We start from the raw sequence: 16819 nt of genomic DNA on the forward strand, positions 1-16819 counted from the left end.
ATAAATATCATAAAATGTATTTTGTCTCTACTTACAACAGGTACTGCTGGCAAGTAACAGAAAATTGAACAGCTTGAATAAAAAATCAAGAAATGAACCACACATTTCTAGAATAACATACACTATTTAGCGGTATGGGAAAGTTACAATAATAATTAATTGGTTCTGATGGAAGTTATTTTTTCCTTGTTCCTTATTGTCAATAGTTTTATATTGATGGGAAACGGGAAGTTTGCGACTGAATTTGAACTCCCAGTATATTTGGCGTGTTGGACAACACTTTGATAAAAGTTAAAAGACGGCACTACATATTCTTAACGGGTGACAATATAATTATAATTACAACAAAATATAACTCATTAACTTCGACTTCCTGAGTAGAGGGTATATTCGCAATTTAAAAAAATTACATCTCTGCTACACTTCATAAAAGACCTTATCCTTTTATGCAAATAAGTTCACTGCATCGGAAACAGCTTTGCGGATTTTCGATGAGTAATATTAATGATCTTCCGCTTTGTATTTGTTTTTTTACATCCCGTATTGCAGAGCCTATTTTCAAGCGGAGGTCTTTTGGGGAGATTGCATCGATTGCTTAGTTATTGTGAAACGTTTGTCTTTGGAAAGAATGGCTTTGGCGGAATCACGAATCAAATGAAAGAGCAATCAAGGGAACCAAGGTTATAGCGGTAATCAAAAGAATGCAATCCAGGGACAAAGACCAAGCATAGAAAACAGACATACACAACAAAGAACATAATGTAACTAAAATCATACATACAAAGTAACAAAAGTAAATGAGCAACTCGGACTCCACTAAAAACTGGGAGCATGGACCATGTGATCTATGAAATACTGATTACAGTAACAATTTTACACCCGCTCTGTATAAGCACTTTAATAGCCGGGAAATGCATATCAACATTATTCAAATTCTTGTTAATTATTGTTTCGAGTAAAATTAGAAATGACAAAACTTGTATGAACTTCCAAGAAATGTTTGATGGTTTCCATGGCAACGTATCCTTTTATTCTCAGGCTTTGGCAAAATGCGTATAAGCACTGTACAGTGTAAATAAAGTAAAATAACAAGAGATGGTTAAATTTGTTTTTGTAATATTTAGTATTTATATATAAGCAATGACTATAAACCTTTGACTAAACAAATGCCAGAAGTTTGATGTTTGAGACTGTCAACAGGAATGTTTGTCCTTGTTCATTTCTTATCAAAATAATCGTCGGTAATAAGTTCTTATATAAAGTAATGTTTTAAAACAAATTAAAATTTGGGACCTCATTTAGTTTTGCTATTACATATATAATTATTACGCTAGTGTGGGCCCTAATTGATTTGTATTAAGGATTTGTTCTAAATATATTTTCATTTGTTGTGTCAAAAATCAATTGTGATGAATTTCAGGCGGCATCATATGTAATTGTTCTTTTTTTAAGATTACTTATATCAGTAATAATGCTATATTAGTATATTTTGTATATATTTTATATTTTATATTTTACTATATTTTGTACCTTACAATTTATACTAAATATGCCTGCTGATTAAATTATTAATGAAAGAGTGTGTAAAATGAAGGCACTTAATTGCCAAAAAAAATATTTAAAAAAAAAAACAAATTGCAGTTACAAAGCAAATACGAGTACTATTTTTTCAAGTCCTCATTCGTAAATATCCAAACAGCTTGATGCTAATCGCAAATAGTGCGTCCTTTAACTTAGAGGAACAAGCAAAACATTTTTTGAATATGAATGTTACTTGCAAAAGGGATATTTAAAAAAAGATATTTAATTTCAGATGTAACACACTTTCTAATTGGATACAAACATGTGATCAAATATTTGAATATGACTGTGACGTCATCAACCTTTTTGATGATTTACTCGTAAAATTTAATTCTGATACTAAAATTAATTATATTATGAATGACTATTATATAATTAATCGGTCTATTTCAAATAACCTAAATGCCCTCGGTGCACACTTGAATATAACCTGCTACACACGTTGTTTAGTGTGAACCATGTGATTGAGGTTAATTATCTTCAGAAAAAAAGTCATTCCTTATAAACCACAAATGTAGTGTTTGCATGTAGACTGATTTTCGTGACAATTCATATAAATCAACATTTGAGGACACTTCGCATCATTACAATCTGTTTTAAGATCTTAAATCTTATTGGACGTAAAAATGACACAGAATCTCTTCGCTAAAATTAGATGTATATAACATAAATACCATAATTATTGAATTGCTGATTTTGGATCATTTTGAGTATTTACTGTTACACCTTGATTGCTATGATTTTTGTTGTGTCTTGCGATAAATTTTGCATGGGTATTAAATTGCTTCCTTCGTTTTGAAAGTTAAAAAAGTTAAAAACGACACTTCTACTAAATGAAAAGAGTTGAATTCTGGATCCGCTCTGACTTATTCATTGTTAATTTTTCAAGTATTCTTATTTATGCCACCAATATAGAGTCTATGGAGGGATGTTGGGCGGAAAAGGGATCAAATTCCACCCGGATTGCTTGGCCATTCCCGACTACGATTCTAAACATAATATTAACTAATCAATTACCGCCCGACTGTTTCAAAGTGGCTGCTTCATACGAGAGTTCATTTTACTAAATTATAATTTTATATGCCTTTGGAATAGAATACTATATTTTCATTCATTTCAACCCCGCCCCCTTTTTGCAGTGTGATGTACCTAGAGTCACTAAGCGGTTGATTAATGATCGACCATACAAATGTAAATGAAGTGTCACCTGTTCAAAGGAGTGTTTTTTCTGATCATTTTATTCAAGTCTTTTGCTTGAAAAAATGATATCCTCTTTTATTGATTTTGTCTGTATTTTTTTTACGATAGACATAGAATGCCTAACGTGTTGCCCCCAAGGAAAATAAATGTTTAGCATATTAAGCAGCATTGTTACTTTTTTCTACTTATCGTAGCTTATGCGGATCCTTATTTTTTTATTTTAATCACATTCGAAATATTACTTTTTGTACGCCAGGTATTTAGAAACAAATAAATAAAAACACGGTATAATGTTCTCAATTACAATTTTGATATTTTTCCCTTGTCCCAATAGGTATTGTTTAGTTATATTTATATTGGTTATATCTAACATTTGATATATTTAGATGTTCTAATAATTAACCCATTCCTATGTCCTATTTCATGACCCTAGGGTACGCTTGATTTCTATTTTGGATATTGTACTTTTACTTTCATTTTTGAGTCATTTCCTGTTTCCGGGGTTGAGATTAAATGTGAACCACATAAGTCAGAGCATTGAACCAATGCGTTTTCCATCGAGATTTTTTGAGTCAATCTTTTCATGACAGACCACTATGTAAGTCTTATTATTATCTTTAATGCTTTAGTTGCATACATATTTTTGATGGGAAAAGAGAAATTAATGATATTTTTTACACAACTGGCACACATGTTGTTTTCTTACATTTTGCCTAGATAAGCCATGCCTTTATAGTTTATGATAGGTATTTTGAGTTGTTTTCATTCCCCTTGCAGTATTAATTATATTGTGACGTAAAATATGATATATCATAATTATTTATGCATCCCACATTCCCTTCACCAGTTTTGAGATATTGTGAGATACTTTGAGGGGGAGACTTTCCTGTTTGAAAGATTGATCTTACCCCTGCATCATAAAGGGAGATAATTCAAGTTTATTTCATAACATTTTTCTTTAAAATATTGTGTGATGTATTATTTGTTATCTGTATTTTGATTCTGATAAATATCTTTGATATTTTGAATGTATGATAATTTTGATTGGACAATTATTTAGGAAAATCCTTTTTGGTATATTTTCAGCTTTTTACCACACACTATGTGCATTCATCAAATAAAAGTGAACTTCAAATGTTTTTTGATTGAGGCCCATAGATGGTTATCTATCTGTTTGTACCTGTCTGGCTACGAGGCGGAATAGTAAAAAGATACCGGATTTATGTCAGAGAAGAGACTACGCAGAAAAACTGCCAAAGGTAAAGCCATGTTCGAAGAACAGAGAGAAGACTTTGAAGGTAAATGTGACAGTTTATGGAACAAAATCGAAAATTTGATTCTGAAAGTGCCATCATTAGATGCAATAGACAATATAAGACAATTTCAAAAAGATCTTGAAACATTGTACAAAAACTTTTGTAGAAGATCAGAGGAATATAAAGGTTTCCTTCAAAGAGCAAACACTAGTGAATCTTGGTTGATCATAGTGACAATTTTCAAAGATGTAATGAAACTTTTCGAAAAGTAATTTTAGAAATCAAGAATAAGAAGTTAGATATGGTAGAGAGAATGTCAGAAATTAGTGGATCATCCTCGGGTACTACAGCAAGTCATAAAAGAGCAAGGGCTGAATCCGAAAAGGTACGCTTAGAATACATTAAAAAAGAAAGCGAACTCTTGAAGCAAAAAGCAGCCTTAGAGGCAGATATCATTGTAATAAAACAGGAAAGTAAAGTAGCAGCAGCCGAAACAGAAGCACGCATTCTAGAACAAGGTGATGAGGAACAAAAAGATGTATTCTCCAATCTTGGTGATACAAAACAAAAAGACACGTATGAATATGTGCAAAATCTCAAGTTACCAAAAACAAACACTGTAGAAATGGATTCTCAACAGAAACAGTTGCCATTCTTGAATAGCGTACAAAACAGTCAAATACCACAAAGTCAGACTACAAATAATGCCATGTCCGATATTTCGAAACTTATTTTCAGAAAAGACTTTCTGCTGTCGAGATTTGTGAAATTTGACGATAAACCTGAGTCATATGAATCTTGGCGAGCTTCATTTCAAAGTATTACCCGAGAATTAGGCGTTTCTCCATTTGAAGAAATAGATCTTCTTGTAAAGTGGTTAGGGTCTGAATCTTCGAAATTCGCATCAAGTATCCGTGTTGCCAATGCTCATGATCCTGTTAAAGGACTTCAGCGAATTTATGAACGTTTGTTTGAACGATACGGAAGACCCGAAATGATAGAAAGTGCCCTAAAACGAAAGCTTAACTCGTTTCCGTCAATCACTGTTAAAGAACATGTAAAACTCTATGATTTGTTAGACATTCTTACGGAGATAGAATCAGCGATGTTAAATCCACAATACGCTACTTTGCTCAGTTATTACAACACATCATCTGGTGTTATCCCTATTATTTCTAAACTGCCACACTTGTTGCAAGAGAAATGGACAACTGTTGCTTCAGCTTACAAAAAAATCACATTCTGTTATATTCCCTCCGTTCAGTGTTTTTGTCAGCTTCATTAGAGATACCTGTAATATTCGAAATGATCCAGCTTTTGCATACACCAGCACTAATCAAGTAGGCACTACCAAACCTCGTACTTCTGTTGTTTCTAGAAGATTAGACGTTACCTCAAGTAGTTTAGTACGCTGTCCGTTACATAAAGCGGGTCATTCTTTAAATGATTGTCGCAGCTTTAGAAAGCTTACCTTTCAAGACCGTAAGAAATTTCTTCGTGAAAAGAACATTTGCTTCAAATGCTGCCAATCGAGTGAACATGTAGCTGTAAACTGTAAGGTTTCTGTTAAATGTCAGATTTGTGGAAATACACGTCACCCCACTGCACTGCATATAGATAAGTCACTGAATTCACACAATGAAACTTCAGACAATCATGGCGGGGAGTCAGTCAAAGACATTGTTTCTACAAAATGTACTACATTATGCGGAAATCTTCTTGGTGGACGTTCATGTGGAAAAACGGTTCTCGTAGATTTTTATTGCGTTACCGCACCCGAAAACTCTGTTAGAGTATACGCTGCCATAGATGACCAGAGCAATAAATCTCTTGCGTCGCCTAATCTATTAGATAAACTTGGTGTTGTAGGTACATCAGAAACATTTAATATGTCTTCATGTTCCGGTAAATCCACCTTAACTGGTCGGCTTGTCAACGGGTTAGTTGTCAAATCAGTAAGCAACAAATGCTCTTTTGATCTACCTGACGTAATTGAATGTGAATGTATTCCTAATAACTTACCTGAAATAGCAACAGCTGACGTTGCCTCAGCACACTCACATCTCAGTAGAATAGCTCAATACTTACCTGAACTAGATACTAATGTCAAAGTTGAACTTCTTATAGGGCGTGACATTCCTGAAATCCACCATGTTCAAGATCAAATCCTTGGAGGTAAAGGTCAACCTTTTGCACAGAAACTCCCACTTGGTTGGGTTGTCATTGGAGAAGTCTGTCTTGGTAAGGTACATGCACCATCTTCTATTAATGTTCGTAAGACAAATGTTCTCAGCAATGGTAGGCATACAACATTTCCACTATGTGAGTACAACTTTGAAATCAGTCAACCTAAACTTGATATTCAGGATGAAATATTTGCAAAAACTCCACATGACAACAAAATTGATCTTTCTGTAGAAGATAAGCAATTTGTTTCTCTGATGAAAAGTAGTTTTGTTAAGGATGAAACAGGTTTCTGGACAGCACCACTACCGTTCAAACAACCTAAACCACCTGTACCTAACAATCGCCAACAAGCCCACAAAAGAGCACTGATACTTGTTAGAAACTTGCATAAAAATCCTTTGAAGCGTGATCAGTTCATGACCTTTATGGATAAAGTATTAAAGAGCGGTGCAGCAGAAACAGCACCAACTACCTTTGCTGGAGAATGTTGGTATCTTCCTTTATTTGGGGTGTACCACCCAAAGAAACCGAATGAAATCCGAGGTGTATTTGATTCATCAGCTGTTTATGAGGGTGTATCACTAAACAGTCTTTTAATGACAGGACCTGATCTTACCAATAGCTTGATTGGTATTCTTTCGCGTTTTCGTTTGAATGAAGTAGCCATAACTGGCGATATTGAACAAATGTTTTACCGTTTCCGTGTAATAGAGAATCATAGAGACTATTTGAGATTCTTTTGGTACCAGAACAATGATTTCAATCAACCACTCATTGAGTACCGAATGACGTCTCATGTATTTGGCAATACACCTTCTCCTGCTATAGCAACTTATGGTTTACGACTTGCCGCTTCCAATTCTGAGAATGACGTCAAAAACTTTGTTTCGAATGATTTTTATGTTGATGACGGTCTAACCTCTGTTACAAATGCCAAATATGCAATTGATCTTGTGAAAAGAACGCAGGACGGATTGAAGCAAAATGGACACATCCGATTTCATAAAATCGTATCTAACAGTGTAGAAGTTATGAAAGCCTTCCCAAATGATGATCTTGGTAAAGAGCTTAAAAATCTAGATCTGTGTCATGACATGTTACCTATTCATCAAAGTTTAGGACTATCTTGGAACCTTCAATCTGACAGTTTTGTGTTTCAACACCATATCACTGACAGACCAGCTACCCGTCGAAGCATGCTATCAACAAACAATAGTTTGTTTGATCCATTAGGTTTCATTGCACCTGTTACTATTAGTGGAAAGATTCTCCTCCGTCAAGTTATTCCCCCTGGCACTGATTGGGATGAACCTCTAAGTCCTGATCATGAGGAAAAATGGAACTTGTGGCTTGCATCACTTAAATCGTTAGATAGCTTTAAAATCCCACGCATGATCGTTCCTATTTCAATATCGTCTGTACACAATCCTGAAATCCACATCTTTTGTGACGCGAGTGAACAAGCAATATCTGCAGTTGCCTATCTGAAAGCAATTGACAATGATAGTACTGCTTTTTTAGGTTTCATTTTGGGAAAGTCAAAACTTGCACCAGTAAAGGGTCACACAATACCCAGATTGGAACTATGTAGTGCTGTACTTGCTACTGAGCTAGGAGAAGCTATTTGTGATCATATGAATCTATCTCATGATGTATTTCACTACTACACAGATAGTCAAATAACTTTAGGTTATATTTGCAATACAACTCAAAGATTCTTCACTTATGTTTCAAATCGTGTTGAAAAAATACATAAAGTCTCAAAACCGTCACAATGGTCCTATGTTGCATCAGAAAAGAACACCGCTGTTATCGGTACAAGATTTTCAAACACAGCAAAATTGACTCTCGTTGAAAGATGGACTAAAGGTCCTACATGGACATCTTTTCACATAGAGGGTCAAATTTTGTTGGAGGCGCCAAAGAACTTGGTATCCCTACAATATGTGTAGAAGACAAAGAAGTTCAGACCTTTCTCAACAATCAAGGTACTGTTTGGAGGTTGAACACACCATATTCGTCTCACATGGGTGGCTCCTGGGAAAGACTCATTGGAATAGAACGTCGCATCATTGATTCAATCTTGTATGAAAATAAACACAAGAAGCTAACACATGAGGTTCTAAGTACATTTATGGCAGAGACAACAGCCATAATGAACTCTCGTCCGTTGATTCCTATTTCAACTGATGCAGGATTTCCTGATGTTTTGTCACCTAATTCTCTATTAACTACTAAAACAGATGCATGTGTTGAAAACTTTAACAATCGAAACATCCGAGATGTGTATACTTCACAGTGGAAACTAGTTCAAATTATGGCAGACCAATTTTGGACTCGGTGGCAACGACAATATTTGCAAACATTACAACTTAGAAGGAAGTGGCAACAGACTCAAATCGATATAAAAGAAGGTGACATTGTGATTCTAAAAGACAATGAACAACATAGAAACTTTTGGCCTCTTGCTATTGTCGAGCATGTGTTTCCAAGTAAAGACAGTCACGTTCGAAAAGTTTTGTTAAGGACAATAAAAGATGGTCAACCTCGTGTGTATGTGAGACCTATCACACAAACTATTCTTTTAAGCCATAATGAGGTGTGAACTTTATGAGAACTGTGAATCACGGACTTTATTTTTTACATTTGTTGTATTATGGTTTTTGATTTTTTTTATGATTAACTATAGTTAGGTAAACTATATGTTTGGGATTTTTCTTTGTGTCTTTGTATTCAATTTTAAGTAGTGATATTTTCATATCAGACGGGGAGTATAATGTTCTCAATTACAATTTTGATATTTTTCCCTTGTCCCAATAGGTATTGTTTAGTTATATTTTCATTGGGTATATCTAACATTTGATATATTTAGATGTTCTAATAATTAACCAATTCCTATGTCCTATTTCATGACCATAGGGTACGCTTGATTTCTATTTTGGATATTGTACTTTTACTTTCATTTTTGAGTCATTTCCTGTTTCCGGGTTTGAGATTAAATGTGAACCACATAAGTCAGAGCATTGAACCAATGCGTTTTCCATCATGATTTTTGTGTCAATCTTTTCATGACAGACCACTATGTAAGTCTTATTATTATCTTTAATGCTTACATTTTATAGTTGCATACATATTTTTGATGGGAAAAGAGAAATTAATGATATTTTTTACACAACTGGCACACATGTTGTTTTCTTACATTTTGCCTAGATAAGCCATGCCTTTATAGTTTATGATAGGTATTTTGAGTTGTTTTCATTCCACTTGCAGTATTAATGATGTTGTGACGTGAAATATGATATATCATAATTATTTATGCATCCCACATTCCCTTCACCAGTTTTGAGATATTTTGAGATACTTTGAGGGGGAGACTTTCCTGTTTGAAAAATTGATCTTACCCCTGCATCATAAAGGGAGATAATTCAAGTTTATTTCATAACACTTTTCTTTAAAATATTGTGTGATGTATTATTTGTTATCTGTATTTTGATTCTGATAAATATCTTTGATATTTTGAATGTATGATAATTTTGATTGGACAATTATTTAGGAAAATCCTTTTTTTGTATATTTTCAGCTTTTTACCACACACTATGTGCATTCATCAAATAAAAGTGAACTTCAAATGTTTTTTTTTTGATTGAGGCCCATAGATGGTTATCTATCTGTCTGTACCTGTCTGGCTACGAGGTGGAATACACGGAAATATATTTGTGTGTGTGTGTTATTGGACAAAGCAAACACTTGAATATAGGATATCAAATGTGTTAACGTTTTATATCGCAAGGGGGTTTTATAATGGTACATGCTCGGGTATTTTATTGAGAGAATTGGGTGTGTAATTAGGTGAATTTTATTATGTGCTTGTTATTCCAGTTTCCATGTTTGTTCTCACATAGGTGGGAATGATGAAGGCCTAATAAAGTTTCTTCACCCTCGCCTTTTTATTTTTCTTTGCCGCCCAGAGCCAGGAGAAATTGGTCATTAAGTTGTGTTTGTGTCGTTTAATTCCCTTTAAATTTTATTTTGAAGAAATGTAATCGTTCCGTTTCCATGGTTTTTATTTTTTTTATTTTCGGAGAATTCGCTTAAGCATTTTTATTGGCAATTGTTCGTAGCCGTTTCAATAAATGTTCCTTAGACGCTTTATGTCTCTCAAATAATAATTGTCAACATTATAAAACGAGAAGTCTAGAATAAAGTCTACCTTCGCTCCCTCAAACCCATGACATCACTGATTCATATTTAGTGGGTGGCCAATTCCGATTGGTTACTTCTCCAGGTACGAAGCACCAATGAAAATGGATTTAACATATAACAACCATGGAAGGGTAAACAATAACACAGTGTAATGGACGATCCGATATAGTATCTGATATTTATAGAATGTCATAAATGATTCAATATGAGCAAAATTGAAAACTGTAGATTATATTTAGAGTCTTTAGCAAAAAATAGACGTTATGTGAAGCCATTTTTAAAGTTATATCGATCAGTTTCTATTACGAGTGATTTGATTGCATGTTGGATCAGGGTTAAATTCAGGTAACTCACTGCATGGCGCTGCATGGACGATACCCGTCCATGCAGAATAAAATCAAAAATTTTTGAAACAAATATTTTGAAGAGATGAGTTTTTTGAAAATATGAAACTGATACTCTAATGACAATCAAAGATATACAGAACTATTTTCAGGTGCAGTGTTTGAAATAATAATGACAATTAGATTTTTACAAATGGTAGCATTGATTTCTTGGTTATTATATGTAAAGTTTTCTAAAGCCAACTTTCACATTGGAAAATATTGTGTAGAGGACAATATTTTCTTTTGTCATTATGGTTGATTTAACTACGGTCTTCCATCATTTCGGTTATTTCATCAAGCGTCATGAAGTCATCATTGCCATTTCCATTGCCATCGTCCTCGTCTTCAGAACTAGATGACAATGGTGGTGGCCCAACTACTGAGTGATTGATTTCAGAATAGATGGTTCTGTCTTCCTGCCGAAACTCAAACCGCCGGTTGTTTTCGCTTAACTCCAACTCTACATAAATTAGATTTTGTTTTGGCTGAAATTGACAGAAAATGTGAAAATGGATGTTTCGAGGTTGGATGTAATACGAAACTAATATGAAGTTGATGGTTTATTACTATTTCGATCTCACTTTCTAACATGTTCGACTGGAGTTAAAGTTTCACTAAAGACCCATGTGCAAATTGAAAATAGGAAATACAGCATTTAAATCATGAAAGTAGTAAACATGATAGAAAATGTGTAACAAAACTAAAAAGATTATACCCTTTGCAGCTCTTCCTGAATATGTTCATTTTCATTAGAAATATGGTCTCCTGTAATAAACAAATTATTCTGAACTGTTTTAATATCTCAATTGAAGTGCAACAGCATTTCAAACTCTACCGAATAATTTAGAAAAGTCTACCATTTAAATACTGTTTCTTGATGAGGCTACAATCGTAATTACCTTGTTTCAAGAACTATTGTTTCAGAATAACAAATTCACAAAAGTCGCAATATGTGGCTTTTTGAAAGAAACGCTTTTGACCAGTTTTGGTTGTTACGGTTTTTTTTTATATGTAATACAATATGAGTATGTATGGTCACTAATGTTGCACCTAGTCTGCCTCATGCTTTTCGTACACCCTTTTGAATCATATTTTGACAAAAACCTTCTATACCAAAAAGAATGCTATTACAACTTTTCTTGGAAAAAAATATAAATGTGTCTATATATGTCTAAACATATAGTTTACTTGTATTCCCTTTTTATTACTGCAGGAGAAAACATACAGCCTTTTTGTCCCAAAAAGATACATTAAACGTATAACGATAATGCTTTGATAGGTTAAATATATGTATTTGAGCAAACCTTCTTGAAGCAAAACTCTGTGTAGAGAACCATGTGACTGATACAGAAGATTTTCAACTGCCTCTCCTGTCAAAATACCTTGTCCTTGCAATACTCTTGGTACATGTAAGGAATCATTGGCATCGTGTAATTGGTTATCAACCACTACATCATTTCCTTGATCTTTAAATAAAATATTACAAATTAACATAAGTAACATTTTATTCAATTCATTACATTATAATAATATCGGTGATTATAAATATTTTAGAACATTTAATATAATACAAGTCAATAAACTACAACATGTATTCATAGGTTCATCAGCACAATCGAGTATGAAATACGATAGTTTCTAACGAGTCAAATAAATAAGAAATAAAAAAAACTTGTATGTGTTACAATAAGGTCTACTCAGTCTTCGTCTAGCTAAGAATCGTTTATGATTAATTAAATAATTAAAATAAGAAATAAAACAGACAAATGATACAACTTTCCTTTTTTTCTTTTTTTTTTTTTTTGGTTTATCGTGCTTCCTTGTTTTTTTTGTATTTATACTTCATTATAGCAGGAATATTTGCAATTTGAAATTAAATTAAACTTATTATAGTGTGTATATTAGTTCATGTTATCTAATGCCTGCCTATACAAAAACGTACAAGAATACACAAGGGAGGAAGACAAATATTCAAATATTTTATTGATAACAGTTAGATGTTAAACACTTACCGTGTATTTCCGCGGCGAAAACATCGTTAGAGAAATAATTTCTGGCAACAAATGAGATAACTGATGTGTAGCAATGATTCAATTCAGGCATTTAGATTAATATGAATACAATAATATGATTCAGACAAAATGTTTACAAGAGGATGTACCCTCCCTCAATTTAGATGGCTTGAATACATGATAAAACATTCACAATTACTGGAGTGAATCATCAAATGGACACAAATAAACCCATAAAAATAATAAAATATCAATTTCAAACTGCTATACAAAGCAATTCTAGTAGTAATTGTTACACAAATGCGTTTGATAAGTGAATTTAAATATTTTCAGATCATTATTATGTTCATGAAAAAAATATAACATACCATTTTTTTTAATGCTGACACCCGTTTCATTCAACAATGTGATATCATAATAGGTTTAAGAGGAATTTGTAAAAGATTGTTAATAGAAGGTTGATTAGTGTTTTTACCTGACAAATTTGCAGAAATTCGAACCTTATGTCAATATAAAATAATGAGTTCCTGTTTTTTTTGTTTTTTGTTTGTTTGTTTGGTTTTTTTTTGTTTTTGTTTTTGTTTTTTTTTTTTGGGGGGGGGGGGTATAGCAAACAAATTGAAAACCTGGAACAGGATTATGTTTTCCTACAAAAGTGAACTTATCACTTCAGAAGTTTTATGCTTGTCATCATGAACTCGTGGATCGTGACGGAGGATCCATCTGCACCATGAAAACTGGTTTGTTCAAAGTGTCATAGTTTTCCTTTCTCCTTTCCTCTATCCCGGGCTTGAATTTTATGAGCAACTCGGTGGGTGTTTCTGAAAAAGCAGAGGATGATGACCCTACCGGTGCACCTAGTCAATGCTACCAGTTTTTAATGGAGTCCGAGTTGCTCATTTACTTTTGTTACCTTGTATGTATTTTTTTCTGGTTATTTTATGTTCTTTGTTGTATATGTCTGTATATCGAATTACTTTATTTTGATTTTAGCTGGAATCTAGGTTCCCTGAATTACTCTTTAATTGCCCTTCATTTGAATTATTTATGATAATCTGAATATAGTTTCGTTTTTTTTTTTCGTGACTATATTTATATTTGTGTAACAAAATAACGGTTCTTTTTAACTCATACATATAAGACATTATATGTGTATTGAAACCATAACAACGATTTACTAGTGAATCAACTCAATGTTATAATTTGTGAATGACAAGATTTCTAGTTGAAGATTAGACACGATTTTTTTAAGAATATATTGTTTATGGGCATACACACCAATCTTATGACCTTATGGCATGCAAAATCACGTGGAATCTCATTTTGCTTTTTTGATGACAGCCCTGGTATAAGCTTATCAAATAGTAAACTTTTCATCTAGGCAGTGTGTGCGGAATATAAAGCGCAGAGTCAATTGTTATGTAGGACAATGGGTAATAACAAACTATCCGTAAATCTATAAATAGCTAGGATTTATCACAAAAATGACATGTACCTTACAAACCAGCTCCGTATTTGTCTTCCTGAAAGAGACATAGAGATTACAACATAAATTGTCGAAATGCTCTTACTTGAATGCATCCATAGCTATCAACAAACTATTAATCTGCTAAGATAACAATGTATTTAAAATAATAACAAATTAGAATTATATTTCTAGAATTTTAGGAAACATCTCATTTACCTCGCCACTAAGAATCAATGAGTTATGTTTAGAAATTAAAAAAATGATACTTACCGTTTCTATATAACATTGTCATGCAAACCAGAACTAACAATGTACCAACAGCGATCACAATGTATGAAAACATTCCTCGATTATATGCTGTATTTGATGTTACATGTCCTGAATATACAGAAATATTTTGAAAAAGAAATATGTTCATTAGCAACAGGAAAAACATAATCATTATTTCGAACCTTCTAACATACGATACTAATGTATCTGGGGTGTCGATTACGACATCCCGTTTTGGAAACGGTTCCATTTATTTTCATCAATCGATAAGACACCCTGCAAGGCATTCTCTTCGTTGCCGCCTAATCTTAAGATCGTCAACATAAAATAAGCTGAATGAGGCGATGTTCTCTATATGGGTGGTCGGAAACATGATGCCTAAAACCCGACATAATGTTCATTTTTTCTGATTTACCTTTTACTATCTTAAATTGTTAAGACATCCTACTTACCTGATAAATCTGTAATTATTGAACATTCTTCTGTAATATTACTTCTGCCCATATCATTTACGGAATATAATCGAACACAATAGTTTGTGTCATATTCAAGATCGAGTATTCTGTATGAGTTTGAGTCTTTCAATGTATCATCCAGAATGGTGGCCTGGGTCCAATATTGAGCATGGTATTTTCTATATTCTATTACAAATTGTTGAGGCATTCCACCATCAAAAGTTCGCTGGAAGATGACGTTGATAGTTCTTCCCTCCACGACAGTGCTCTTAATTGTAGGGACGTGGGGACATTCTGTATGAATAAAACGTTTTTGGCGGAGAAAGACAAGTTTATCCTGCCGGATATAATGATGTAACTTCCTTACATTGCCAGTGATTTAGGTCTTGTTGTGCTAGTGTTTTCCTCATTTGCAGTTTAAAATGCAATTTATTTTATTCGGTTCGCTTTATTGTCTATGGAGATCGATTTTGTTGCCTGATTTCACGTTCAGGCCATGCTGTTTGGATTTTACCATATAAAATGTGGTATTAAGAATTGCAAAACATGCAACATTCTTAAAACCAACCCTTACTTCTCCAGTTCCCTTACAAACAAAACCTCCATATAAGAAATCACGATGACTTAATCAACAAACTTAATATATGGATTAGAATGCAACTTATGTGGTTTAATATATGTCGGATAAACGCAAGAACGATTACATAAAAGAATGTGCGGTCATCGTTCCGGAATTAACACCACCAAATTCCCGACAGTTCATCAACACTTTAATCAACAAGATCATTCAATCCTCTCCATGAAAGTTCGTATCTTAGAAAAAAAAATTACCATCCTACGAACTAATGACCAAACTTTACGACAAACGTGATGACTTTTCATTCAGAATTATCAACTTTCCTTTCATCTGCAGCAACATCCCTTCGGAACCATCGTATGGAGTGTTCATATCACAACTCATACGTTATGCCAGAGCTTGCCGAAACTACCCTGTCTTTTTGTATCGCGCTAAAACTCTAACAAATAGGCTTCAGGAACAGGGTTATGTTGCTACAAGATTGAAGTCATCACTACAGAAGTTTTATGGTCGTCATCATGAACTCGTGGATCGTTATGGTGTATACATCTGCACCATGAAAACTGATTTATTCAACGGGTCATAGTTTTCCTTTCCTCGTTTGTCTGCCCCGGCCTTGACTGTTTATGAGCAACTCGGTGGGTGTTTCTAGAAAAGCAGAGGACGCATACCCTACCGGTGCACCTGGTCCATGCTCCCAGTTTGTAGTGGAGTTCGAGTTGCTCATTTGCTTTTGTTACTGTGTATGTATGATTTTAGTTAATTTGTGTTCTTTGTTGTGTATGTCTGTTTTCCATGTCTGGTCTTTGTCCCTAGATTACATTCTTTTGATTACCGCTATATCCTTGGTTCCCTTGATTACTCTTTGACATCTGATTCTTAACTATTTATATTTATTGCCTAGATGTTACTTACTAGAACTTTAACTTATTTATTATTATGTATATATATATATATATATATATATATATATATATATATATATATATATATATATATATATATATATATATATATATATATATATAATCTTTGGTTCATGAAGTTTTTAATATAAAATACATTTGTCATATGCTCATTTTATAAATTTTGTATTACTCTTAACCAAAAAAATATTTATTTTGTTTTGCAAGATACACATTTTCTATGTTACTGTTAACCTTACCACTGGATTTTGCTATATTTTTAGTGCAATAATTCAAATATATATCGCATTTATAAATA

At 33.3% G+C, this 16819-nt stretch overlaps 3 protein-coding genes and 1 pseudogene across 5 annotated transcripts; 3 read left to right on the top strand and 1 right to left on the bottom strand.

The window, feature by feature from the left end:
- Window positions 1-3289: 3289 nt before the first annotated feature.
- On the top strand, window positions 3290-5322 carry LOC148599235 (uncharacterized; annotated as a pseudogene). Its single transcript, XR_015918071.1, has 2 exons — window positions 3290-3379; window positions 3868-5322. The product of XR_015918071.1 is annotated as an uncharacterized LOC148599235 (transcript).
- Window positions 5323-5926: 604 nt separating this feature from the next.
- LOC148599236 (uncharacterized) lies at window positions 5927-8176 on the top strand. Its single transcript, XM_088557188.1, has one exon. The coding sequence runs from the start codon at window positions 5927-5929 to the stop codon at window positions 8174-8176; it is 2250 nt and encodes a 749-aa protein (XP_088413314.1).
- Window positions 8177-8250: 74 nt separating this feature from the next.
- LOC148599237 (uncharacterized) lies at window positions 8251-8829 on the top strand. The gene has a single exon (XM_088557189.1). The coding sequence runs from the start codon at window positions 8251-8253 to the stop codon at window positions 8827-8829; it is 579 nt and encodes a 192-aa protein (XP_088413315.1).
- Window positions 8830-10044: 1215 nt separating this feature from the next.
- LOC148599238 (uncharacterized) lies at window positions 10045-16188 on the bottom strand. 2 transcript variants are annotated; one of them, XM_088558933.1, is made up of 7 exons: window positions 15016-16188; window positions 14564-14671; window positions 14321-14348; window positions 12826-12866; window positions 12196-12279; window positions 11529-11578; window positions 10045-11298 (listed from the first exon to the last, which is right to left on the bottom strand). In XM_088558933.1, exons 1-7 carry the CDS (start codon window positions 15224-15226, stop codon window positions 11074-11076), a joined length of 747 nt encoding a protein of 248 aa, XP_088415059.1. In that variant the 5' UTR covers window positions 15227-16188; the 3' UTR covers window positions 10045-11073. The 2 variants fall into 2 exon arrangements, with proteins under 2 accessions (XP_088415059.1, XP_088415058.1); XM_088558932.1 differs by having other exon boundaries at window positions 10046-11298; window positions 12118-12279; window positions 15016-16176.
- Window positions 16189-16819: the final 631 nt, after the last annotated feature.

This window comes from Perna viridis, chromosome 13 (genome assembly GCF_037379345.1).
Source record: "Perna viridis isolate PV_CMFRI_1.1 ecotype Kerala chromosome 13, ASM3737934v1, whole genome shotgun sequence".
NCBI classification, from domain to species: Eukaryota; Metazoa; Mollusca; class Bivalvia; order Mytilida; family Mytilidae; genus Perna; species Perna viridis.